A 26,844-nucleotide genomic window follows, 5' to 3' on the forward strand; every position below is an offset into this window, starting at 1 on the left:
CGGTGGGAAGGACTAGCAATGCAGAGAGGGACGCGCGTTTACACATGTCAGACCGACGACATCGAAGTGTGCGGGCAAAGGTGGGGACAGAGGTACATGCGTGCGGCTGAGGATGGACACAGCGACGACCTCTACCGCGGGCAGCTTCAAGCTCCCTGTCAAAACAAAACTCACACAGGCTGACCCAGCAACGCCTTTTAAGGAACATACTCCCAGTCGTTCAAAACGACGGATGCGCCAGGACGCTTCTGTAGTGCTGTCTGCAACAGCTAAAGGAGTAGGAAGCACCCTGCCGATGCCATCACCCAGAGACTCCAGGCTGGCTGGACACGCCGAGCCTGGCTTCCCTGGCTGTGAGAGGAGCACAGCACAGCAGCCCTCGCCTGAGCCCCTCGGGCATGGTAATAAGCATCAGAAAGGCATCCCAGGCAGAGGAGAGCCAAGGGCAAAGGCTCAGGAGAGGGCACAGGCTGACCCACAGCCAAGGGGCAGAGCTCAGCGCCCCAGAAGAGCACGGAGGGCAGAGCACGCAGCACCAGGTATGGGAGAGGAGAGCCACACGAGGAGACAGCCCCGGGTACCCACTCTACAGAGGGGCCCCCCGTGCTCTCCACTGAGCACAACCCAGCACGGGCGGGCTGAAAAAACCGTCCAAAAGGATCAGTGGGAGTGGTCCTCGGAGCACAGCTGGGTCCAGGAACAGCGCCTGTTCCCACTGGCCAGAGCGGAGACCCCCAGGAGATACATGGCACTGAGCACAACACCCAGAGGTCACCTCCACAGGAGACTGAGTCCCAAACTGCCCCACACCCAGCAAGTGTCGAGGCAAGACCCACGGGGTCAGAACGTTTCCAATAACAGAACCACACTCAACATCGAAGCCCAGAACGCTCACGGCGGCCCAAAAGCATCTGGCACCCAACAAGGGAAAAGGCACAGCGCCCACAGCAAAGCAAACGCTATCAGGCATGCAAGGCAACCGGGCAGGACGGTTCATGATGAAGATACTCAGTGTCTACCAAAGTCAACCCCAAAGGGACCCAGTGTTAGAAGGAGCAGACGAGGGCACTAAGACTATTATGATAATCACGGTCCACGTGTTCGAGTGTTATATGGCAACATGAAAGACGTGATAGAAGGTTTTTAAAAAGATCAAAATTCCTAGCAGTGAAAACTGCCAAGATCTAAGATGAAAAATGTCCTCGATGACATGAACAGCAGATTAGACGTTACAGAAGATTAGCGAAACCTGAGGACAAAGCAACAGAAGTTATCCAAGACGAAACTGAGAGAAAAAAGAGTATCTCTGTAACCGACCAGAGCAGAGGGCGTATGAGCTCACACCACACCCACAGGAAAGACTAGACGTCCCCCAGCTCCACGACCAGAGGTGGGGGCCTCACCACTGCTCTTCTAGCCGGGCAGGCAGACGGGAAATAAAAGGCACCGTGCTGGAAAAGAGGAAGTAAAACTGTATTTACAGACGGTATAATCCTATACATAAAAAATCCTAAAGAATCTGCTGAAACTATTACAATTTGATAAATGATTTCAGCAAGGTCACAGAACATAAGATCAATATTTTAAAATCAATTGTATTACTACATACTAACAACGGACAACCTAAAAATGAAAACAAGAAAAAATTCTATTTATGACAGCATCAAAGATAAAAAAGTACTTTAGATTACATAAAATAAGTGTAATATTAGTACACTAAAACATTACTCAAAAAATTTTTTAAAAAACTAAATAAATGGGGCTTCCCTGGTGGCGCAGTGGTTGAGAGTCCGCCTGCCGATGCAGGGGACACGGGTTCGTGCCCCGGTCCGGGAAGATCCCACATGCCGCGGAGCGGCTGGGCCCGTGGGCCATGGCCGCGGAGCCTGCGCATCCGGAGCCTGTGCTCCGCAACGGGAGAGGCCACAACAGTGAGAGGCCCACATACCGCAGAAAAAAAAAAAAAACCCTAAATAACTGGAAAGACACCCCACGTTCACTGACTGGAAGAGTTACTACTGTTAGGATGGCAACAGTCCACCCAGGTGATCTGTTCTATCAAAGCCCAGCTGGCTGTTTTGTAGGATCTGACAAGTTGACCCTAAAATTCATATGAAAACACAAAGAACCAAGCACAGCCGAAACAATCTGTGAAGAGCAAAGGAGGAGGACTCACAAAGCCGCCTCCTTTCAAGGCCACAGGAAGCAGCACAGTGTGGTGCTGGCACAAACCCAGACATACAGCCTAACGGAGCAGGACTGAGATTCCAGAAGTAAACCTTTACATTTATGACCAGCTGGTTCTCCACAGCACGGCCAGGACTACTCAACAGGGGAAGATCTAGTGGCGCTGGGACAACGGGACACGCACTTGTAAAAGCGTGAAGTTCAACTCTTTTAAGGCAAATGGGTCACAGACCTAAATGTAAGCACTAAAAAATAAAAATCTTAAAAAACACAGGAGTAATCTTCATAACCTCAGGTTAGGGAAGGTTTCTTTGATATGATACCTAAAGCATGAGTAACAAAAGAAATAAATAAATTGGACTATATCAAAAACATTTGTGCTATAAGCAGTACAATTACCTGACAAATGACTTGTATACAAAATATATACAAAAAATTCTTACAACTCGATGATAAAATAGATAATAAACAATAAAAAGATAAATAACCCACTATATTAAAACCCACTGAATTACCCACTTTAAATGGGTAAATTTTATGGACAGTTAATTATAGCGTAACAAACTGTTAAAAAATGAAACAGAAAGAATAACTTAAAAAATGAATAGATCACCATGAGCTGGAAGACAGCTTCAAGTAGCCTAATGAGCAGGTAATTGTGCCTGAAAGAGAATGAGTTGAAGAAACAGGGGACACAAATTCTCCAAATCCGATAAAATCTATAAATCCACAGATCCAAGATACTGAACGAACTCTACACACAAGAAACGTGAAAACCACCAAGTCAGATGACAACCAAACTGCTCAAAACCCACAATACAGAAAAACATCTTAAAAGTAGACAGAAATCTTTTAATTTAGAAATTAAAAAAATTTTTAATTTAATTTTAAAAAAAAGTACGTACAGAGGAGCAAAGATGACAGCAGGTGTCTCGCTGGGAACAACCTAGGCAGGAACAGTGTCTTTAAAACACGGAAAGAAAAAACTGTCAACCTAGAATTCTACACCCAGAGGAAATATCTTTCAAAAGCAGGGAAGAAATAAAGACTGTTTCCAGACATTTAAAAACTGGAAGAACTGACCATCAGGCCTGCACTGAAAGAAATGTTCAAAAAAGTCCGTCAGGCAGAAGGAAGATGACACCAGCTGGAAACCAGGATCCACACAAAGGAATGAGAATGTCAAAAATGGTTAAACAACACTAAATAAATAAAGGAGCTGAATCTAGATGGTTCGATTTTAGAGATACACATGAGGCCTTGCACCTGAGATTTTAAAACATTGCCCAAACACAGGAAGGGAAGAGAACAGAGGTACTGATCCATCGCCACCTCCTCGGGAGGAAGGTGATGCTGGAGCAGCTCCGGTGCACCGGCTGGAGCCACTGGGAGGCGGGCAAGCAGCACCGCGGCGGCAGGGGCGCGAGAAGGGAGGCGGCACAGGGCTGGGGCCGCCTTCCGAGGCTGAGGGCGGTGGGTGAAGCAAAGGGGCAGGACGAGGCAGGAGAGGGCAGCTGTAGCCTGGCGGCGGGTTAGAGTGCTTTCAAAGACCTCGCTGGCCACGATCTACATAAGTTAAAGACGGGGACCTGAGAGACAGAAGCTCTAAGGCTCACTCTCCTTTAAATCGGGACACTTAAAATCTTTAAATCTCCAAGCATCGGAACACTGAAGTTTCCCCCTAGATGCACTCAGGCTTGCACCTCCATAAAAAGCCACGAGGTGATCACATAAGGAGAAGCCACCCCTGTGCCTGCTGTGCCTGCCAGCGTGAGGACGGGCCTCTCAGGTGCCACCCCGATGTCCCCACCCTCCAAGGGACTCTGACGAGCAGGAGGGCGTCCGTGTTTAAAGTGGACACCGTGGCACCTGCCAACCTCACCTGGATCCACTGCTCGCGGTTGATCTCCACGCCGTTGGCCCGCAGGGAGGTGATGGCCCGGTCGATGATCTTCTCCACCATCTGCGTGTTCCCATTGGCCTCCTCCAGCTTGGCAGCCGTGATCCAGATGTGCCGGTCCGTAGGGATATTCTCCCGGGCCTTATTTAAGACCTTGCGGGCATTTTCGTAGGTCTCTAGCCTGGCCAGGGCGAGCCAGAGCTGCACGGAGAGACCCGCCAGGTCAGGTGGACCCTCCACAGGCCACAGCCCTTGCACAAAATCCTTTGTACAAGTTTTCAAGGACCATTTTAAACAGGGCCCAGGAACGTGTGCGGCGGCATTTTCTGCCTCATCTGAAAGCTGTTTGGTTATGCTTCTGACTTACTTAGTGATGTGGTTAACATGAATAGTTGACGGGTTCTCAGCCCCGCGTTCCAAACACTGGTTAAAGGTACATGGCATTAGGACAGAAGGTGAGCAGGGTGTGACTGTCACCTTCGCAAACTGAAAGGACACGGTGTTCAGCTGTCTGGAGTTCTCACACCACAGGTTTTGATTATGCAACAGTTTATCACCAAAAATGTGTATGGGCTCTATTTATTTTTATGTAAATAAATTAAGATTAATTTTGTTTGGAGAATTTCACAACACCCCTTAGGATAATTAAAGACAGACTGGACATCATGAAATCAAGACTAAAAGTCACTTCAAAAAACGCTTGAACAAGAAAATTTAAAACTAAAGAAATCCAAGTAGCTCTGAGGCACAGCCAACCTCCCGCTGGGCCGGCAGAAAGACATACCAGTCTTTTCTGTCACCCTCCAGGTCCCACTGGCAAACTCCGAGCTGAACTAGGAGGCCGGGCCCTGAAGCAGAGAGCTCCGCGCGGAGCTCCCATGGGGTCGGGGCCGAGCTAGATTCTGCTCTGCGGTTCCTGCAGGAGCATATGGTCACTGTGCCGCCTGGCGCTGGACCTCAGTGAGCTCAAGGCCCAGCTGACACCTTCTGCAGACTGACCTCGGGCCCAGGCCTCTGCAGGGCGGGGACTCACCTCCACGCTGGTGGGGCAGCACTCCACGGCGCGGCTAAGCATGATTCTAGCATCTTCGGGCTCTTCCAGCTCCACGGCCGCCTTCCACAAGCGAACTGAGTTTGGAACGTGCTCAAGGGCTGGGAAAGGTCAAATAAGAAACCAGATCACAGAAAAACGGAAGTGAAAGCAAGATACTGTGTCACAGAGGATGCTGCTGCCAGCAAGTCCAGATGGTCTCTGCCCTGGGTGACAGGCCGGGACTTCACATGGGTCCCACAGGTCTGGACAGACACCAAAGAGACCAGTGCAGACGTTCCGAATCAGCAAGCAAGGGTGGCAGAGAAGGCTGTGCATCGTCTCACACCCACTCACACTTGAAAATCAACATGAGAAAATGAGGCAGCGCAGACCAGGCACCCGCTGCCCAGGAGGGCCAGCCGAGTAGGCCGCGTGTGAGTGAGTGTGCGGAAGTCACGGGGACACAAAGCACCAACGACTCTGGGATCCGCATCTGCCCAGGACGGCAGAGCGAGGGCTCCTCCCTGGACCCCAAGGAGCACGAGCGCAAAGGCACCAGGTGCTGCACCACACCGGCAGCCTCGGGGCCTCAGTTCACACGAGTGACAGCAGGAAAGGGGGACCAGCTCCCAGGAGAAGCTATGACATCCTGCAGTCCGGAAACCCCCAAACCTCTGTTTAAGCAGCAGAGCCCTTCCTTCAGATGCAATTTACTGAAAAAGCCAAAACACTGGGCAGCTAAACACAGAGCCCTGCAGCAGGCGGACTAGGGAGGCTGAGGCAAGGTCTCCAGTCAGCCCCTGGCAGGAGTGACGGTGACTAAGAGCTGATGGAGGCAGGAAACCAGAACAGCCCAAAGGAGATCTTCTTTCTAGAAAACACGGGCCAAGCTTGCGGGAAACAGCCCTAAGATTCAATGGTGCAGAATCTGCGGCCTCACCAAGTGTCTCGCGTTCCTCCCTTCAGCAGAAGCAGCCCCTCCCACCTCTGGGAGACGGGCTTCCCTCCTTTATAGGCCCTGTAAAAACGGGGCACCCCCTCCCCTTTATAGGCCCTTGAAAACGGGGTGCCCCTCCTCTCCTATGGCCAAACCAGATGGCAGTGGCTCCGGGTCACCGCACTCCACGCCAGTCCCTCCCCGGCTGGTGAGCAGGAAGCAGCACGTGCCCGAGATGCTTAAGACCAGTGGGCCAGAGGTGGGGAGACATACCCCACGAACCCCAGGGGCCCACCCCCAGTGAGTTTCAAAGGTTCCCATGGTCCAGGGCTCATGGGGACCTCCCCTCTAGGACAAAAAACACGCTGCCACTCCGGAACCACCTGCCTTGGAAGACGATGCCCCAGCCTGGGGCCCAGAGCTCTGCAAGGACCACAGCGCCACCAGCCTGCAAAAGAGGTGCAGCCAAGGGCTTGCCCCCCCCCCCCCGCCCCGGCTTCCCTGGCCTGACCACACCTGTCACTCAGCCCAGCGCCGGCAGGGCGCCAGCTGCGGGACCCCCGCAGGACACACGCGGTGACAGCAGTGCTTCTCGCTCGACCAGGACCCCCGGGGCAGGCACGTGGCCGCGGGCTGCATGTCGTCATCCCTGGGGGAGCCTGGTCCCTGTCCCCACAGAGTTTGAACTCAGCTGTCTAGAGGTCTCATCCCGAGGGATGATGTGTCCACCAAGGCCTGTGGCCATGGTTCTCCTGCACTGGAGGCTGAGGCTGACCCAGTTCTCTGGCCTCCACGTGTTGCCAGACCAGCCCCGGCTGGCGAGGTGACCCCTGACCCCCACGGTGAGACCCGTCTGCCACCATGTGCGGGAGGAGAGACCTCAACCACAGCCCAGAGCGGCGTCCTGAGGCCTGGCTGAGCAGTCCCGCCTCCGGAGTGACAGTCACCAGGAAGCACAGCAGCCCGAGAAAGCCAAGACCACCGAGGGAACAGCCCCTCAGCAGTGATGTCAGATAAGGAGGCCTGCGGGGGCCCGCCCCGCCCGCCTCCCCAGCCCTGCCTGCCCCCTCCCCCTGGTCACACTCCACGCCAGTGGCCATGGGGTCGTTAACTTCACCCCGCAATGGGCATGAGGCCCAAGACGGTCCCCACTTTTCGGGAGAGACTGGGAACTCCTCTGTTGGCATTTCATCAATAGCCCACAGGACCAGAGCTGAAGCCAACCACTGCTGACGAGTCCAGATCTCACCAAGGTGCTCCCCAGAGACCATCCACCGCGCCAGATCAAGGCTACCTCCAAGAGTTGTGGCCAGCCGGGGTGGAAGGGCCAGCCCGGTCAGGAACGGAGCAGTCTGAACTAGACAGCCTGCGATCAGAGGCCAATGCACCCCCTGGCCCTTGGCCCCAAGGTGGGGACACACGGCGCCACCCTGTACTCACTTTATGGACCTGAGCGCGCCGGCGGGGACAGAGCCACCGCTCCAGGCCTGCATGATTAGCAGAGGGGCACGGTGCTTGACACCTTCATCGTGAGCGAAGCCCACCGGAAGCAGCCCCGCAGCCTGGTCCCCGGAGCGCAGCGCTCGCAGGCCCACAGGGGCCCCTACAGATGACAGCACGCAGACTGAGGCCAAGCACCCACGCCACGTCACCCAGCCTCCTAAGGCCTCACGTCTCAAGTAGCATGTGAAGCTCAAGTTCTCCCATCAAAGGACCACGATGTTAGCTGCACCAGCTGGGACCCAGAGCTCAAGCAGAACCTGAGAGCTGGCACGGAGTCCTCCCCAGTCACTGATGGAAGTAACTGTCACTGGTTTCCAAATATCAGATCCTTCCAGCAGTAGCTGTCAGGTTCACCAAGAGCTAAAGGAGGCATCGCCAGCTGTGCCCCAGGCACCTAGAGAAAGAGCACTGTTTTTGGAAACACTCTAAGGATGGGGAAGGCCAGGAACAGGGCCGGGGAGCAGGGTGGAGGCCAGCTGGGGCTTCACGCTCCCCCCACCTTCGCGCAGCCTGAAGGAAAGCACAGCCGGGAGGCCCAGGACGGCCTGGAAACCGATCACTCGACACTCCCCTGGAGGCCCCCTTCCAGGCCTACTCCCCTCTCCAAATCTGAAGCCAACTGGAAATGAACCCAGGTAATCTGGGGGTGAACAGGGAGTGGCCACAAAGCCATTCTGACCATTCATCACACTGTGGCAGGGGAAATTCAGTAGAGCTTTCCTAAATAAATCGTGCTAATTACCCAGAGTTTAATGTGTTTGTCATCAGAGAACTATTTTCCTGGCTGAAAAGAGATGAGCTGATTTCTATAAACCAAAACAGGTGCTGACTTTCCGCCCCGGCCTCATTTTAAGTGTGGCAGGGCTGCAATAAGAAACCAGACCCGAGAGGAAAACACTGGAACACACACACATTCACACGCGGTCAGCGTCACACACAAGGTGGCCACCACCTGGCCCCTAACACACACAGAGAGTAGAGCGCCACAGGCCGCAGCCAGCAACCCCTGCACATCCAACATCACACGCCCCTGACGGTTCACGCAAACACACACCTTAGGAACAAGAGCTGGAAACTGCCCACTGCAAGCTGCCCTCAATTCCCCAAAACACACCTATTTCACCCACACTACAAATTCAAGGGGAACAAGCCGTCTGCACAGGCTTACTCCAGGTCAGCCCTCCGACCAGGTGGTGCTGAATCTGGAACAAAAGTCAAAAGCAGCATCTCGTCTACGGCTCCAGTGAAGGGAGCAAAGCTGTTCTTTTCTCACTTCTGCAACGATGAAAAGCAACTACCCACAAAAGCTCCATCTTGGCAGTGACTCCCAAGTGGACTCAGTTTCCCCGGCGTGCAGACCATTCAGCGTGCCACGAGCCAACGGCACACACACCAACACACTGCCCTGCAGGAGTTTCCCAAGATGGGAAGCAGTTCATTCACGTGCCACTCTAGTGCGACCACCGAGGCAGTTAAGACTCAGACCCGAGTGGCACCTTCTACCTGCTGCGGGCGGAAACGGGAAGGCTAGCGCCGCAAGGCCAGCTTCTAGTGGCTCCCTCGCCCTGCACACGGCACCTGCACACAGCACTCCACAGTGCCACAGAGCACCTGCCCTCACCCAAGGCCACACAGCAGGAGAAGGCAGCTCAGCCAGAAGCTTCCCTGACAGAGGCTCCAAGGGCAGAAGCAACTCAGGGCAGACGAAGGCCTGGAGAGCATCCCCCACTCTCTAAGCCCTCCCAGCAGAGCCCGAGCGAAGCAGCGGCGAGGCTGCTCCCCGGGCCGGCAACAGAGCTGCGGGGCTGCCCCCCACCTCCAGGTACACAGCCAGGCGGCGCCGCTCCTGCCGGGTCCCTAAGGGAGGCTCACCTTTTCGAAGAACCCGCTTCTTGGCGCGGATGTCTGTCTCCAGCTCAGCTGCTCTGATGTAAATCCTAACGGACTGTGGGAGGTGACGGACAGCTTGGGCCACCACGGCCTTGGCTGTGTCCCCAGGCTGCAACCTCGCTGCTTCCAGCCACACATCTTCACTCTGGGGGGCAAAGGAACAGGACAGACAGGGTACGCACAGGCTGGTGGGGCGGCAGGCACCCCAGAAGGGCACACACGAGCCTTGGAGACAGGGGGGCCAGGGTCCTCCCACCCGCGGGGCCCGGGGTTTACGGTGAGCTGGGCGCCCAGCACGCCTGCGCCAGAGACCCCCTGAAAGCCCCACACGTGGGAGCGTAGCTACAGCACGTCTGTGCCTGTGTGGGAAAGACACGCCACCACACTGTGAGGAGAGCACAGCCTGCGCTCAGGGTAGGAAGTCAACCCACGACGAGGTAGAGACACACAGGCAGGCAGCCCTGCGTCTGCCTGGGAGGTTCGGATTGATGCCAACGTCCTGGGGGAAGGATTCGCAGGGCACCTCTGGCTGTCACGGTGCCCCAGCCTTCACAGTGAGCGTACAGTCCCTCAGAGGGTCTCAGGACTTTCTGGAGCTGATCCAATCACACCCCCTAAGAGTCAGGCCCACCTCCAGGTTTCTGAGGTCAGGGAGGGCGAAGGGCTGACCAGCCTTGGTCTCTCTAGTTAAGGTTATCTCCCTGTTGAAGTAGCGGCAGTCAGGCTTTCACTCCAAGTAAAAATAAGCAGGAAAAACCCTTTCCCAACTTTTCTTCCCCTCCTCGCCTGTCCCACCGCCTGCAGCTTCAACACCAAAAGGCAGGCAATTCCCTCCAAGCCCAGCTCACTCCCACGGCGTCCTGCGCGGCGTCCCAGACGCTGAAGCCCCTCAGGGGCAGGGTGCAGCTTGGGGAGGGCGCCCTACCTTGGGGCACATCTCTGTCCCCTTCATGATGAGGTTCCGAGCCACCTGCAGCTTCCCAGTGACTTCCTCCAGGCGGGCCGACGCGATCCAGGCTGGCGGGTGGTGAGGGTTTGTCTCCCGAACAGACTTGAGCAGCAGCCTGGCCTTCTTGATGTCACTGTGCAGGCGAGAAAGCACTGGGTCAGGCCACCACCTGCTGAGGGCGCCCGGCCCGGAGGAGGGTGCCACTGCAGATGGTGTCCAGACCGTCACATCTGATGCCCCTGCTGACAGAACCAAGTCAGAACTCAGTCGGCACCCTTCCAAGTCTGCGGCACCTCCACACACACAGGCATCGAGCCCAAGGTCAAGGTCAGAAACATGGGCCGCAATCGTCAAGCTGCTCGCTAGCTCGGCACACACACAGATTTGGAATGTCATCTGTAACAAATTTAACGTCCACAGTGAACGGGTACAGATATATTTTAAAGGCGAAATCAAACAACCCCACTCTACCTTTCTTAGAACATCCACATCCTGTTCTGGCTGCGTATTCTTCAAATAAAATCCAACACATTCCCGGCAAGCCGAGCCCACCCAGCCACTGGCCCTGCAGGGTACTCACTTGATGTCCCCTCCATGAGTCGGGATCATGGAATTCAAATCTGTCAGATAGCCTTTGGGGTCAACCACAGTCTGCCCACTCACCGAGTCAGATACCTGCAAGACAGGCCAAGCCCAGCTAGTCGGACAGAGCCAGGACTGCCTGGAACGAAGTCCTCGTAAGGTCCCTGGAGCCCCTTCCCATAATCCCGACACCCAGTGGGCATGGGAACTTTCAAGTAAGAAAACAACCTTAACTCAAACAATAGTTTGTAGCGATAATAAGCAAATTTCACCCACACAGAACAAAGATTTTATAAAAAAAAGAAAACATAAAAGTCCCAGGGGGAAAAGCCTAACTGAACATAAGGTCCATCTAAGAATGAGTGAAACCCGGAAATCACAAAGATTGATGATCTCAGCTAACGTTCTTTACGTTTTCATGGAGCAGTTCATTGTAGCACTCTCTCAAGTTGTGTCTTAAAGTTACCATGACAATGACAAAAACAAAACAACCTGAGTAAAAAGTGGGCAAAAATGCAGCAGGACAAGGAAAGGATTAGAGGGAAAGCGACGGGAAGAAAGAAAACTCCCTTTGTTTGCAGGCAACTTGATTGGTTATCTATGTAGAAGATTTGAAAAAAATCAACAAAAAACTCCCAGAACTAAGAAGTAATTACTGCAGGGCTGCAGGTTACAAGGTTAATATCGATCACTATCCTACATACCAGCAGAGAATATGTCGAATCTGAAATTAAAAACACAACAACATTTACAAGAGCCCCCAAAACTGTGAAACACGGTGGACCCTTGAACACGGGTTTGAACTGCGTGGGTCCATTTATACCTGGATTTTTCCCCTCAACACATACCACACCGCTACACGATCTGCAGCTGGCTGAACCGACGGCCGTGGACGGCCCTCAACTGCATACAGAGTCAGTGCCCCTAACACCCCACACTGTTCAAGGGTCAACCATACCTAGACGTTAACCCAACAAATACGTACAAGATCTGTAAGAGAAAAAACTACAAAGCCTTAACAAATGAAATCAAAGAAAAACTAAATCAATGGAGAGAGATTCCACGTTCATGCACAGGAAAACTCAGTATTGTCAAGATATCAGTTCTTCCCAACTTGATCTGTAGATTCAACACATTCCCAATCAAAATCCCCGTTACTTTGTAGATGTTGACAAGCAGATTCTAAAGTTCACGTGGAGAGGAGGCAAAGGACCCAGAACAGCCATCACAACATTGAAGCACAAGAACAAAGTCGGAGAACACGACCCAACTTAAAGACTTACTATAAAGTTAGAGTAATGAAAACAGTACTTCAATATGCATGTACTCGATGCCCCTGAGCTATACACTCAGAAACGGCTAAATCTTTAAATTTTATCTTATACGTATCTTAGCACAAAACATTACTATTTTTTCTCTACATTTTACACACAAGTGTGAAAGAAACAACAAACTAGATCTATGCAACGTAAATGAAGCTGAACCTCACCACTCACAAGGATGTAAATTAAGTGGAGGCTTGTTGGAGGGAATGGGCCTCCCAAAGGCCCCCAGACCAGAGCTGCCAACGGGGTGAGGGTGGGGGGTGATCGATGGCACAGCCAGCTCCCCCACGTTGCCGAGTGTGGAATGTCGTGCCTTTGAGAGATAATTCGGCACCTAAGTGAAAATATGCCAATCCAACAATTCCACTTTAAAGATACTGTAAAAATATTTACTTAAATCTGCAAAGATAGAAGCAGGAGGAGTTCATCAAAACATGGTTTGTGGGACTTTCCTTGTGGCGCAGTGGTTAAGAATCCGCCTGCCAATGCAGGGAACACGGGCTCGATCCCTGACCTGGGAAGATTCCCACATGCCACGGAGCAACTAAGCCCGCGCGCCGCAACTACTGAGCCCGCGTGCCCTAGAGCCCACGTGCCATAACAACTGAAGCCTGAGCGCCTAGAGCCCCTGCTCCGCAACAAGAGAAGCCACCGCAATGAGAAGCCCACCAACCTCAACGAAGAGTAGCCCCCGCTCGCTGCAACTAGAGAAAAGCCTGCGCGCAGCATCGGAGACCCAACGCAGCCAAAAATAAACAATAAATTTATTAAAAAATAAAAAAAACATGGTTTGTAACCACGAACAAGCAGAAACCACCCAAAAGGTCCATCAATTAAAGACTAAATCATGATATTCACAATGAACTACTCTCCAACTTATAAAGTAAATACATATCTAGTAGCATGAAAGCGTGCAATTTTTTGGATCTGTAAGCTACTACTTATTTTTTACTGTAAGATACCTGCTCACCGTAAAAAACTCAAGTATAGCAAAAGCTCAATTAAAATTTAAGTTTTCCACTGAAGCAAAAGGAATGGCTGAGTACTTCACTCTGCTGTTTTTCTAAGTATGTGTGAAATTTTTCCATAAAAATGTTTAACACAAAGCATTCCCCAGTGGTGTGGGTGTGCCGCCCTGGTCACGTCCTGGCCTGTGCAGGTCCACACTCTCTTCAACACACACGACTACTCTGGGTCTGGTTTTCACGTGCATGACTCCTTCCCGATTTGCTGGTTCTCTTGACTTTACAGTGCTTTCTATCATGCAAAAGTTTTTAATTTGTATGTAGTCAATTTGAAAGTATTTTCCTTCACGGTTTCTGACGTGCATGTCATATGAGAAAGGGTCTTCACTCTGCCTGGGTTTTCTAAAGCACGGCACCTAGTGCACGCCCCGTAAGGACACAAGGATTCACTAGGGTGCAGGAGGAACACACGTACGTTTAACTTTTATGTAAAGAGGGAAGGGCATTAAGCGACATCAACAGTAAGCACGTGGCTTGTCACGAGTGCCTGTCTGGGCTGCTCCTCAGGCAGCCCTCTGTCACCTGCCACAGACCCCAAGCCCCAAGGGAGCAGGAGAACCGCATCAGGTGGCCCTTCGCTGCTGGCACCGAATGCAGCACACCTGTGCCCGCCCTCTGGGTCGACACACGCACCAGCCTGCGTGCAGAATCCCATCACACTGTGTAATGGGACAGGGAATTGGACATGTCACAGGTCTGTTTAACATGTGACGAAGCCCTTCAAAGGGTGAACTTTTCACAAATATAAATTAGTTTTATAAGCAAAACAAAAATTCTTTAATATGATCTGTAGGAAAATAACGCATGACACGACCTCTCACCTGGCTCAGCCTCATGTCCATCAAAGTGTTCCTGGCTTGGCCGATCTTCCTCATGTCCAGCTCACCTGTGCCGGGTGTCATCAATCCAGGTGTCATCCCACCTGGGTATGGAGTGTTCAGTCCGCCTGGATAGGGTGTGTTCAGACCTCCAAATTGCTGGGGGAAGCAAGGACAAAACGCTGGCTTGCGTTTGCATGCATTTCATTCTCATCTCTGGAAACTCTTTCCACTGGAGCCCGACGTCTGAACCGTCGGACAGACTCAGCCGTGGCACAGCAGGAGCACATACTCCGGCTCCTCCAGCGCTGCCCCCGCCCCCCGTCCTGATCTGTCCGACCAGACACAAGGAGCCCCGTTTGCCTTCTCTGTGGGTACTCACAGTCTGCCGGGGATCTACTGAAGTGTGGTTCTCTCCAGTCTGTAAATGTTTGGCAAAGAAGCTGTCGGGAACGGGGGTCAGCTTCTCATAGCGGGGGTTCCGCTGCCGCTTGTTTCTGGCGTCGCCGACCTCAGGGATGCTCAGCCACTCTTCTTCTGTGACTTCTGCCAACTTCCTCTGGAAACACCCGGCCCCCAAACATTAATTCTCTGGCAGAATTGCACACGCACAAGAAAAATGATGTTCTCCCTGACCCCTATTGCCCAATTCATGATGCCTTAAGGACTCTGATGCAGACACGGTTTATCTACTTTGCTTAGAAAAATCAACCTGTTGGATCTGCTCTACTTCACTCAGATTTAAATTGTTCTGTCAAAGCCCAGGGAACACAGTTCAGAAAACCTGATGTCTAAATGGACATAGTTACAAAGTTACAAAGAAAATCTCTGTCCCCCCTTTTCTGGGGAGGAGAGCTTTTCTGCACACACACGTATAATTAAGCACACCCAAGCAGGGCCCTTCTTCTACCCTCTGAATTAAAGGAAGGGCAGAGTGAGCAAAGTTGTGCTCGTCTCATCAGCTGTGCCCCAGAGCGTCTGTTCTCCACTGGGAAGGCCACGAGGAACAGCAGGCCACCCATCTGCTCACTTTGAGATCTGAGAACTGCTGCTGGATTTTGGGGCGCTCCATACGGTATTTCTCAATTTCTTCTTTCTCCCTTTGCTCCCTAGAAGTAAAACGTGGGCACATATTAGAAATCCTGGATGTCCATTCTGAAACAAAGTCACTTTATTATCCTTCCTAATTAAATCACCAAAAAGAGTAATTCCACACACTCAGCAGTTAAATCAAATCTATTTTAAGGCAACAATGGATACATTCACAAATAACTCAACTCGCTACCAGATAAAAACATGCAGAACTCACTAAAATAAAAAGCAAGTTGTATTACTCCATTAAATACCTGCATTTAAACACAAGTATATTTACTGCTTTAAAATTCTATAAAGTCCCAAAGGTAGGGCCATCCTCTGAATAACTCAGCTCAGAAGAAAAGCTGAACCGTTGTCCTAGTTGTCCATCCAAATGGGTTCCTGGTGACTTAGGACCAGGTCACACGTGAACTCAAAGAGCCGTGGGCAATGGTGACAAAGTATCGACCAAGTTAGGCAAACCGGAGTAGACATGAGCCCGGCAGCCAGGGCTTCCCAACGCTGAGATTTATATTTCCCTCCACAAGGTCAGACAGGAACTTGAATGCGTTGTGAATAACGACGTGCTTGGAAAAGACAAACACCTCTCGACCGGCTGGAGACAGCCTGGCATCACAGCTCCTGATGGGAAGCAGCTCACACAGATACCGTCAGGTTTTCTGGCCAAAGATGCTCCACTGATCTGAATCAAGCCTCAGGCTCCAACTTCCAATCCACAGGAAACGCTGAGAGCGCAACAAGTGAAAGGGTGCCACGAGGAGGTGGGCAGTCGTTCCGTAAAGGGGTGGTGGTGGCTAGGGGACATGCCTGAGCAGTGGTGCTGACTGCGTCATGGCTCGTAAAAAGCAGTTCTACAAAGTTCTGGGGACAAGCAGGGAACAGTGGATGTGGACTGGCTACCAGGTAACAAGGATGGACTGCTCAGCGCCAGGGCGAACTGACCCCAACGGGAGCCAGCAAAGCCCACCTGCAGAAGCAGAAGAAGCGAAAGTGCAAACCGAATAGTGCGGACTACGTGGGGGCACACGCCTGTCTGCTACGCTGTTCCTTCTGCTCTTTTGTATTGTGAAAAGTTTTCAAAAGCCAACCACTTCCCTAAAACCACTTAATACAACAATTTTCTGTATGTATCCACATCACTCAGATTTTTTTAATGAATGAATTCCAGAAGATTGGAATCAAGTCTTCTTTAATATGCAAAACCACCAAATTACGATACGTATAAGTTCATGCACATTGATTAAATAACATGCTTTTAAAAAACTCCCCTGAAGAACGGTACTTCACTCTTCTAATATGATTTTGAGAAAACTAAAAATTCTACAAGTTATGAAAAGAAAACTGTATGTATAATGAGCAATAGAAAGAAAAAAGTAAACCAAAATGTTAACTGTCACCTTCCAGGCTTGTGAATAAACATTACTTACACTTAAACTTATTGTCCTAATATTCTAGAGTGAGAATGCATTCTTTTTGTAGTAAAAAATATAAACATGTTATGAAGCAATAAAACTTATCATAGTTTGCAGGATCCTATGTTGACTTTGCATATACTTCCCCAGAAAATGACAGGGAATCAGAAAGTTGCCAATGAGGTAACATCAAGGACAGACGTGCTGGGCCAAGTTCAATCCAACACACCCACCTGAGAGCCCCAGAGGCAAAACAGGAGGGCTCTGCGGGGGAGTGGTCTTCCCCCAACGGACCCCCAGGAACAGAGGGTGCCCCTCCCACAGTCTGCCTGGGCCTCGCACCCTCCAGCTCACTGGAGTCCGTCCCCACCAGCCCAGCTCAACAATGACCTGTGCAGTAAGATTCTCAAGACACAGCCGCATGCCCACGAGGACTGCAATGGTCATTTGCCATCTTCAGTGAACCTCCAAATTACTTAACATACACTCATCAACATCACCACGCCCATTTCAAAGATGGTAACCCTGATGCACAGGCAGAATAATCCCCCAAATTCTGTCGATTTCTGGGAAGTCAAACACGGAGTTCCTAAGCTCTCCACTCCAGTCCCCAGCCCCCAAGGCTACTGTGCAACAGTCCAGGGTTTTCCAAGTGTGGCTGCCACAGACCAAGCCCCAGGCAGCCTCAAAGCTGAGCAGACACATCTCCTATTCTTGCAAATTTTCTCCAAGTCTGAAATAAATCGAAACAAAACTTTCTGGGACTTCCCAGGCAGTCCAGCAGTTAAGACTCTGCGCTTCCACTGCACGGGGCACGGGTTTGATCCCTGGTCGGGGAACTAAGATCCCGCAGGCCACGCGGTGCCGCCCAGAAACGAACAAACAAACGCTTTCTTTAAGTTGGATAAACACAGCGTGAAGAGCGGGCAATTTGTCTCACCTTCTCTCTTTCCTTCTTTCATCCATCCTTTTATCCAGGGCTGCATAGATAGCATCTGCTTCCTCGTCATCTTTTTCGTAGGGCCCACTTGAGAAGAGGCTCCCAGCATAGCCGTTAAACTGAGAACCAAACAGCATACTTAGAGTGTCAGCTTTTCTCCAATACGACCCCCACCAACAGAAACATCAATAATAGAACACGTCTAGCTGCAAAATGCTTGCTCAACAATTTTTTTCAATCAATCGAACCCAAATTGAAGGATAACAAAATAGCTGATAAGTACTCTTCAAAATTGTCAAGGGCAGGAAAGAGAGAGTATCCACACCAACCAGAGGACACTAAGGAGGCACAACTAAATGCAACGTAGGGTCCTGGGCCAGAAGTAGGACACAGGTGGAAAACCCAGTGGAATTCAAGTAAGATCTACAGGTTAGTTAATATTGCTGTGTCAGTGTTAATTTCCTGGTTTCAATAACAGTACTAGGGTGCACAGAATACCCAATTCAATATCCTGGGATAAACCGTAATGGAAAAGAATGTATATATCTGCATAACCGAGTCACTTTGCTGTACAGCAGAAATTAATACAACGTTGTAAATCAACTATACCTCAAAATAAAAACAAAGATAAAATAAATAAAAATTTAAAAAATAGGGACTTCCCTGACGGTCCAGTGGTTAAGACTCCGTGCTTCCACTGCAGGGGGCACTGGTTCGATCCTTGGTCAGGGAACTAAGATCCCACATGCCATGCGGTGCGACCAAAAAAAATGAAAGTTTTTAAAAATTTACAAATAAAAAAATAATAATAGTACTAGAGTCATGTGAGATGGGGAGAAACTTGTGAAGAGTATGCAGGAAGTCTCCATATTATTTTTGAAAGTTCTCTGTAACTTTAAAATTACTCGAAATTGAATTTTTAAAAAACTTTTCTCTGAGGAAAAATGCCACTTGTTGTAACATATCTGTAAAAGACTTCAATAGACCAAACATGAATTCATTAAGAAAACAAGCACTAAAGCAAAAGAAGGTAAATATTACCAATTCCACTTAAAATTTTCATCATTAAAGACCAGCCAAGACACAGCAGGAACGCAACAGTTCTAATGTGTGCAAGTGCATCTCTTCTGAAGAGACCACAGAGGGCACATTTCTTCATATTTTTCCTGCTCCCCTCTCAAACTCTGTTTGAGCTATCCCCGATCCCCTGACTAGCTGGAACAGGCAATGGACCCACCACTCCAAGCCACTCATCACAGATGCCAACAGCACACTGGGTTAAGAACGTGGACGCTGGCCGGGGAGCCCCTCACAAGTCACCTCATCATAGTTGGTGTCATTGAGGTCCTCGTCATCGTCATCCGCAGCCTGGCTCTTCTTCATCTGGTCCCCGACAGTCCTCTTGCCTGGGGGCGCATGGCGGTCATCCACGGGATCATTGGCATCCCGGGCAGGCCCGATGTCCGAGCGGGTGGTGAAGCCAGTGGCACTGCAGGAGACCCCAAGATGCCCATTTATTTGAGTGGCCTTGTTCCTGTGCCAAGACCCTCCGCAGCTGTCACCTAATGACACCTCTTTTTCTAACTCCTCCGGGAAACCCCCAAAGAGCCCAGAAGCAGTGAACTCCACACAGCTGTCCTCTTCAAGAGAGAAACCTGAGAAGGTTCTGAGGCTACCTTCTGCCACCCCACATTCTCCTTGAAGGAGGTTCCCCCGGGCACCAGACCCCTCTGCTCCCAGGTCACAGTCTCCTGTTTCCAACAATCTGCCAAGCAGCCCTCTCTCTGAATCCAACCAGGCCCCCAAACCCAACGTGGCCCAGTCGGAGTTCCCCTTCGGTGCCTGCCCTACAGTTGCTCTGGGTCGTTTCAGCCGATGGTGGCAGTGCCGTCCCAGGTACCACGGCATCAGCTTTGCCTCCCTCTCCCTCCCATCTGTCTCTAAATTCTACGGGGTCTACCGCCAAAATCCCTCCTCCGAGACCATGACTCCCATCACAGCTGGGACCCAAGTTAGCTACCCCCGCGCGGAGCTTTCCTCTGCTTCAGCACAGCTCTGAGCACAGCGTACTGAGGTGTCTACTTCTCCAGTGCCTACAGGGGCTCCGGTCCCTCCGCCCCTGCAGCTCCACGCCACCCACCGCACGTCCCACCCACACAGACTCCTCACAGTTCCTTCCTCTTCCTCCACACCTCATCTTCCTTCTCAAATGCCCAACACACAAAGCAGCAGTTTCTCCTCTAACCCTGCCACGTCTGTACACCCCTACGTCCTTCTGAACTTGGCTCAGACGTGGATCGCTGGAACCCCAGAATTCTAAATCTGTTCCTCTTTATGTACTTATTTATGCAAACATCTCATCTCCCCTAGTAAACTGCAGGTCCTCTGAAGACACTGTCAAGATCTTAGACTTGTGTGTGCCCCAGATAACGCTGGACGTAATACTCCCAACAAGAGAAACCTGATCAAACGAATAACAAACACGGTGATGATGCCTGCTCACGTACTCAACAATACATGGTAGTCATCTGACCTGGGGGACCCAGTCACAAGGCTCACAGATGCCATCCCTACTCCTGGGGAGTAGAGAGTCTGAAGAAGCATTAATGTGACCACCAGCACTTCAGAGGAAGAATGAGGTACCACCGTGAGAGGCCACACAGAGGACTCCAGCCCGGATCGTGGTTAGAGAATCAGTCACGCTCAAGCCAAGAATGGGGGGGGGGCGGTCTGCCCGGCCTGGGGGGGGGGAGGGTAGCCACAGAGCTCCGACTACGGGACGGAGATTTGCGTCCTCGCCACGGCAGACTCGCAAGACGGTGCTGCCACCCACCCCGGGGACAGAAACCGGGCTCAGAGTCGTCGCTTCAAACCCAAGCGTCCCGCCTCCTAGGGGCAGACAGCCTCCCTCGGGTCGGCTCTAACCCAGAGCGCCGTTCTTCCCACCAAGATCAGGCCAATCCCGCGCCATCCCTGTTCTCGTCCTCCCCGTCGCTGTCGGCGGCCGCCCAGACCCGGGCCCCAGGCCTCACCCGCGGCCCAGCCCCGGCACGTAGCCGAGCGGGGCGGGCATGCCCAAGAACGGCTTCTTCTTCTTGTTCATGGCGCCGGTGACGGCGACGGCCAAGAAGGGAAGGGATGGAGGCCGCGGCCGGAGGCGAAAAAACCACACACGTCCGAGGCTCTGTAACAGGAAGGACCACTGCCCGCGTCACCCGCGCCCCGGAAGCAGAGCGCGTGGTCCCACGTAGCCCCGCCCACCGCGCATTCCCTGGGCGGAAGTTCCCGAAACTCGACTTCCGGCGGCTCCCGGCGGCTCTGGACCGCGGCTAAGGGGACAGAGACGCGGCGAGCGCATGTGCTGTAGCGCCCGCTCCTGGTGCGGCGGGCAGGCGATGTGCTCCTGGACTAGCCCTGGGGGACCTCAAAACTGAGCAGGGGCGGCCCTGCTTACTGCGTGTTTTCGATGCATTTCTGAGACCTGCCTGTACGAGCAGGACCCATGGGTCCCCTTCCTCCCTGAGCCTCCCACCCTGCCCTTCAGAGTCGCCTTGGCCCCGGGGCAGGGCCTAACACACCTGAGCAGACTGCACACCTAGCTGACTGTGTAGGGCTTGTGCGGGGTGTATGTGCCCTGATGGCGGTACAGACTGCTGCCCTAGCTCTCCGCGCTCAGATTCCTGGGCCCAGTTCCGGCCCCGCCCACACCCCCACCATACCCTGAACATTCCGGTGATTCCGGTGACCGTGAGAGCCCAGACCCTAGAGAGCTAACTGACGAAAATAAATAAATGCAGCAGAACAAGTCAGTATGTGGGCACGGGCGGTCACAGCATGTGGGTGAATTCCGTGTGTGCTGGTGCGCACGGGTGCAAGTCCGACCACCCGTGCTCGTATTTTAGGTGGACACGCGGGACGGTTATCTGGATACTGTGTGTCCATGTGCACCTTCGCTCAGGTGGCGGTGGGACATTCTTTGGTCCCCACATACACCTGGGGAGAGCCCTTGGGCTCCTGGCAGAGCAGGCAAAAAGCTGGTCACAAGTCTAGCCTTCTGCTGGACCAGGCAGTCCCCAGCCTACCCTAACACTTCTCACTGGGGTCCTGAAGCAAGTACACCCCCCCTGCCTGCTGCAGCCCCCTCGGGGTTTCTCTCTCCTCCCTGTCCCCAGCCTACCCCTGTTCGGTGCCACATCCTGGGCACTGAGCCAGATTCTGGGGCTACAGAGGGAAGGGGAGAGACCCTGATGTCCTCCTGAAGTTCACAGAGTGGGGAGGGGGAGGTAAGGGCGCGTCAAACTGGCTTCTCTGGGGAAGCAAGTGCCCATTCGAGAGAGAAACCTCCAGAGAGGTCTGGAGAATGCATGAATAAAGGAATGAGTAAGTAAATTGACAAAGGAGAATGGAGGGAAGTGGTGGGTCTGGCCCTTGACCTAGGCCCCATGGGGCAGAGGGTCCCAGAAGCAGGTAGGATACCCCCTCCTCTCCATACGCAGAGAGGGCTAAGGCACCCTCAGATGCTCCTGCAGACGCCTGGACCCCGGGCGGCCGCACAGTCACTCGTCCTTGGCGCCATGCCCAGGTGCGCACAGCCGCCCCTTGCCCCGGCAGACGCCCTCCGCGCTCGCACATCCGCGCGCCGCCGACACCCCTCGGAGCTCCCGGAGCGCGCCCCGCTCTCAGGGATCGGCAGCAGGTGCCTCGCCGCGCAGACTCGCCGGGCGCGGGGACCGGCTCGGGCGCGGGGCCGGCTGGGGCGGGGCAGCGGCGCGCGTTCCCCGCCGGCCACACGGGCCGCCCTGCGCCCGGCGAGGGGCGTGTGCACCGGCTGGGGACCCGCGGGCCCCATGTTCACGGAGCTGAGGACCAAGCCGAGCCCCCCGCGAGGCCGCGCCGGGGCTGTGCGCGCCGGATTCGGGGAGCGCCGGGATGTGGACGGTGAGCAGGGCTGGACCCGGGCGCGGAGCTATCGCGGTCTGGGGGCTCGAGGACCGGAGGGACAGGGCCGGGTCCTAGCGAAGTCCAAACTGCAGCCGCGCTCGGAGTAGGGGGCGCGTCCCGGCCGAACGGGGTTCCCAGTGTCTTTATCCCGCGCTGGGGCGAGGGCGGGGGTGGGGGGCGGCGGTCAGGCCTTGGGGATCGGCGCGCCCTGGTTTGGGGAAGGTGACCCGCCGAGGCTCCTGTCCCCAGGCTAGCACCACCCCGCGGTCACCTTTTCCTTCGCGCGGGTAAAACCTTCCCCGGCCCCTGCAGTGGGGCCCAGAGGGGGTCCCCGCCCCATTTCCTCCTGGAATTCTGACGTTGGGGCTGGAAAGGAGGGACGGACCGACAGAGGAACGGAGAGCCCTCCCCCAGCGCGGGCAGGAAATGGGCGGGGCCCGGCTGGCCCAGGACAGGTGCGGCGCGGGCTGAGGCGTCCGACTGGTTCTCCCGCCTGGAGGCCCCTCCAGGCGAAGCCCTGAGACCCGGGGTCCCTCCCCCGAAACGTGCCTGCTTAGAATGAGTCTCCTCCCACCGTACTAGAACCACCCTCGGCCACGCCCTCTGTCTGACCCCAGACCTCAAATTCAGAGTTGCCATCCAATTCCAAAGTTGTAAGAATGGGGAGGGAGGAGGGGGTGGAAGATGTGGGTTTCCCTCATTACTGAAACCTCCTGGGCACATCACCAAGCCCTGCCCTCAGTGGGGGTGAGGGGCTGTGTCTGTGGTAGGAGGGTCACTAATTCTCCTGCTGAGGGCGTGGGGGAAGGACCCCGGCCTGGGAACCCGATCCTGCCTGCTGAGTCAGGGCGTGGATGCTGTAAGACGGGGCAAGGCTGGGCCCTGCTTCCTGTCTCTCCCCAGGGCTCTGTTGACTTGTGGACACCACACGGAGCCTTCATCCATCCATTCAGTCATTCACAATGTTTCTGGGCACCTCCTGTGTCCCAAGACCTGTGCAAGGCCTTGGGAGGGGTCAGTCCGGGTGTCTACCCTCCCCTGACTCCTGTCAGCCACCAGCACAGAAATGATGGTAAAACTAAAAGGTGATGAGCGTAACGAAGCCGGCGTGGGGAGAGAAAGCACAAGGAGTCAGCCTGGGTCCCCGAGCGCGTGCGTGCAGCCTGTGTGCTGTGCTGACGCTGCCATGCACGGGAGCTGCCCTGGGCCAGGGGGCCTGCAGGAAGGGGCAGCAGGAACCTTGTGGGCTTGCCCAGAGTTCAGCCTTCTCGTTCACAAGTCACAGCCAGTGAGCACAGCAGGACAGAGGCCAAGCCTCCAAGGAACGCCAGGTGGGGCTGCAGGGACCAGGTGCCTTCGACGACCACGTGGGCAGGCAGCCCAGCCACAGGGGTCTCCCCACAGCACAGAGTCTCCCAGGACGCTGGGGCCGCGTTTCCTCACAGGCAAGCCCTGTGCGTGCGTGTGCCCTGGTCTGATGTGGCTCTGCCAGCCCAAGGAGAAGACCAGGGCCGTCCCAGGAGAGCCTCACCTGGTTCTGAGTGTGAGGCTCCCTGGTGGCCACGTCTCTCTCTAATTAAACAGAATCCATCCTGCTCCCCAGAGCACAGACTATGCTTCTTGAAGGTGGAGTTCTCAGGACAGCTCGCGCACACTTCCTTCTCTTTGGGGAGGCTTGGGAACCCCTAATTGGGAACGTGCCTCTCCTCTTCCGTGGAGGAAAGATGGGCTGAGCAGGAAGCCGGATCACAGGGAGGGAGCCCCTGCCCCTGACCGCTGTGACCAGGCACCCCTGCTTTGCAGCCACTGCCCACTTCAGCTTCTGCCGGACCCTCCTGGAGCACACGGTGTCGGCCGAGAGCATCCCCTGCCCCCTGCCTCGGACCCCGGGCACCAGCCTCACGTGGCACGACTCCCGCAGCCAGAGGGCAGCTGGCAGCCGGCAGGTCAAGCTCCTTCAGCAGCCCGGCACCGAGGCCCCCCAGGTACCCACCCACACACTACACCCACCTCAGTCCCCGCCCTCCTTGCCACCCCACTCCACCGGCCACCCCTCTTCCCACAGGGCCGGCTGTACTCTGACCACGATGGCCTGTACCACACAAGCCCCTCCCTGGGTGGCCTGACGAGGCCCGTGGTCCTGTGGAGTCAGCAGGATGTCTGCAAGTGGCTCAAGAAGCACTGTCCCCACAACTACCTCGTCTACGTGGAGGCCTTCTCCCAGCACGCCATCACCGGTGCCGTGGGGGCTGGGGGGCTGGGGTGTGGCGGGGGCGGGCTCCCCGGAGAGCCTTCTCCCCCTCCCCTCTCTCTTCTGCTTCCTCCCCAGTCGGCCTCTCCCGTCTGGGGCTTTGTCTCTGTTTCCGTCGTCGCCTGGCTTTGCTCTGCTCAGCCACCATTCCTCCTTGCCCTCCCTCCGCCTCTCTCCCTCTCTTGCCCTGTCTCTCTGAGTCTCTCTCTGCATGTCTGTCTCTGCCCACCCGACCCATCTCTTCCTCTCTCTGCCTTCTCTCTCTCCGCCTTTGCTCTCGAAACCCCTTGGATGGCAACCTCGGCTCAACCCCTCTCCCCTCCCTCCCAGGCCGGGCACTGCTGCGGCTGAACGCGGAGAAGCTGCAACGGATGGGGCTGGCGCAGGAGGCGCAGCGGCAGGAGGTGCTGCAGCAGCTGCTGCGCCTGCAGGTGCGCGAGGAGGGGCGGAGCCTGCAGCTGCTCAGCCAAGGTCAGTGGGAGGAGCCAGGAATGCCCACAGGTTCAGAAAGGCCTGGGGGGGCTGGGCCTCGAGGCCCGGAGTGCAGGGTGGGTGGGTTGACCTCAGGAGGGTGGCCAGGGACCCCAGTAAGGGCTGTCCTGCACCTGGGCTGTCCAGTAAGGGCTGTCCTGCACCTGGGGCGAGAGGGGATGACGCCAGAGGTCCCCGACCCTCCTCACCCCCCTTCGCCCCACAGCTTCCTTCGGAAACATGTCCTAGCTGCTGCCTAGGCTTGAACGCCGGACCTCAGCACTGTGACCGGAGCCCCTGACGAGCACGAGGCAGAGCTGGCCGTGCAGCCCCTCTCAGACCCCGCGTGACGCCCCAGGGGCCAAGCCCAGCCCCATGGACAGGTGGGACGAGCGTCGCCACCTCCAGCCACCTCTGGTTGTGCACTCCGGGCAGGGCCTGGGAGTGGGCGGGCGGGCAGGCAGGGGCTGCTTGAGTGGGGCCCTTCCTCCCAGGACCTGAGCCCAGGCCCACCCCCTGGTGCTGCTGGCAGCATGCAGGGCAGCCACCTGGGGCCAGAGCCGGTTTGGACACCCCCAGCCTCCCAAGGAGTCTGTTTATTTATATTCCCTTCGCCGGCACCCTCCATCGCCTGCTGAGTCACGCGTCTTCTAGGCACCCTGCCCTTGCCCAGGGCCAGAGGTCTGCCCCCTCACCCCGTTTACGCCCTCCCCCAGCCCCTAGAGGACTGCCACACAGGTGGGGTAAACTGCCAAGGTTCCCTTTGGTGTGTGGCCCTCCCCGTCCTTGCCCAGAGAACGGTCAGTGGCCCAGCCCAGCCAGCCACCGTGCCAAGGGCTCTCACTCATTTTTGAAACCCTTACCACGCCCCCGTCTACTCACGGGGACTGGGACACACGCCCAAGGCCTGACCCCAGGAGGACCCCACGCCCAGTGCCAGGCTCACCTGTGTCCTGGCCTTAGGTTGGGGGACGGCTCCCTCCTCCCAGGGTCATGGAGACTGCCTTCCAGGCTTAGTCATGGGTGGGTGTTCCCACTGCCCCTTTCCCAGGAGAACCCGGATCCACACAAGAACTGTTCTGACAGCTGCAGCCCCCATGCCCACCCAGTGGAGACCCAGCCAGCACCTGAGCAACCACTCGTGGGCCCAGCAGCGGGATAGCTAGGGCAGTCCTGGCAGCCCCACCCTCTTGCACCTCTGCCCACTCAACCCCCTGGGGATTCTGAAAATCTTGGAGACAGATGGGGCTGAGCCACCAGATCCCAAGCCGCGCCCTGTGCCAGCCTCAGGATGGGAGGTTGGTTGTTGCAGGTCCCATGTGGAATTTGAACAACTGGCCTGGTGCCCCCCATCCCATGCGCCTCCCCATGGGAAGCCCCTCATCCTGCCCGGCTGCCCTGAATATCCCTGGCCACCTCATGCCATCACGACATGACCCTTTCCAGGGAGCCCTTCCTGTCTCTCTCCCCTTTTCCCTCCCTGTCTTGGACCCTCAGCCCCGCTGTGTTCCTGTCTTATCTTCCTTGTTTTGCGCTTTTTTATATTCTGACCAAAAAATCAGAAATAAATTTGGTTCTCAAGTGC

At 54.6% G+C, this 26,844-nt stretch overlaps 2 protein-coding genes across 5 annotated transcripts in view; one reads left to right on the forward strand and one right to left on the reverse strand.

Moving 5' to 3' along the window:
- Positions 1-20,838, reverse strand: part of PRPF6 (pre-mRNA processing factor 6) — a 33,548-nt gene extending 12,710 nt beyond the window's left edge. For both annotated transcript variants that reach the window (XR_003428631.1, XM_027086668.1), the window contains exons 1-11: positions 20,629-20,838; positions 18,917-19,085; positions 17,597-17,715; positions 15,180-15,258; positions 14,532-14,708; positions 14,153-14,308; positions 10,980-11,074; positions 10,376-10,532; positions 9,433-9,595; positions 5,121-5,239; positions 4,070-4,288 (exon numbers count right to left, since the gene is read on the reverse strand). Coding sequence is in view for 1 of the 2 variants with exons in the window: in XM_027086668.1 (XP_026942469.1) it covers positions 4,070-4,288; positions 5,121-5,239; positions 9,433-9,595; positions 10,376-10,532; positions 10,980-11,074; positions 14,153-14,308; positions 14,532-14,708; positions 15,180-15,258; positions 17,597-17,715; positions 18,917-19,085; positions 20,629-20,699 (1,524 nt within the window). In the remaining variant the exon portion in view is untranslated. The remainder of the gene's footprint in view (positions 1-4,069; positions 4,289-5,120; positions 5,240-9,432; positions 9,596-10,375; positions 10,533-10,979; positions 11,075-14,152; positions 14,309-14,531; positions 14,709-15,179; positions 15,259-17,596; positions 17,716-18,916; positions 19,086-20,628) is intronic.
- A 381-nt stretch (positions 20,839-21,219) lies between these two features.
- SAMD10 (sterile alpha motif domain containing 10) lies at positions 21,220-26,844 on the forward strand. 3 transcript variants are annotated; one of them, XR_003428633.1, is made up of 6 exons: positions 22,274-22,534; positions 24,341-24,522; positions 24,603-24,774; positions 25,119-25,259; positions 25,486-25,642; positions 26,311-26,844. XR_003428633.1 is itself a non-coding variant. In XM_027086677.1 (5 exons), exons 1-5 carry the CDS (start codon positions 21,961-21,963, stop codon positions 25,506-25,508), a joined length of 534 nt encoding a protein of 177 aa, XP_026942478.1. In that variant the 5' UTR covers positions 21,220-21,960; the 3' UTR covers positions 25,509-26,844. The 3 variants fall into 3 exon arrangements, 2 of the variants coding, with proteins under 2 accessions (XP_026942478.1, XP_026942477.1); XM_027086677.1 differs by lacking the exon at positions 22,274-22,534 and adding an exon at positions 21,220-21,976 and having other exon boundaries at positions 25,486-26,844; XM_027086676.1 differs by having other exon boundaries at positions 25,486-26,844.

The sequence above is a fragment of the Aethalodelphis obliquidens genome, unplaced genomic scaffold (genome assembly GCF_003676395.1).
Source record: "Aethalodelphis obliquidens isolate GAN/ISIS:26980383/991018 unplaced genomic scaffold, ASM367639v1 scaffold57, whole genome shotgun sequence".
NCBI lineage: Eukaryota > Metazoa > Chordata > Mammalia > Artiodactyla > Delphinidae > Aethalodelphis > Aethalodelphis obliquidens.

Bases quoted from the DNA above. Each gene is read 5' to 3' on its own strand.
- SAMD10 (XM_027086676.1), top strand. From the start codon at position 22,444: ATGTTCACGGAGCTGAGGACCAAGCCGAGCCCCCCGCGAGGCCGCGCC. The intron at 24,523-24,602 runs GTACCCACCCAC...CTCTTCCCACAG, and splicing joins CCGGCACCGAGGCCCCCCAG to GGCCGGCTGTACTCTGACCA. The intron at 25,260-25,485 runs GTCAGTGGGAGG...TTCGCCCCACAG, and splicing joins CCTGCAGCTGCTCAGCCAAG to CTTCCTTCGGAAACATGTCC.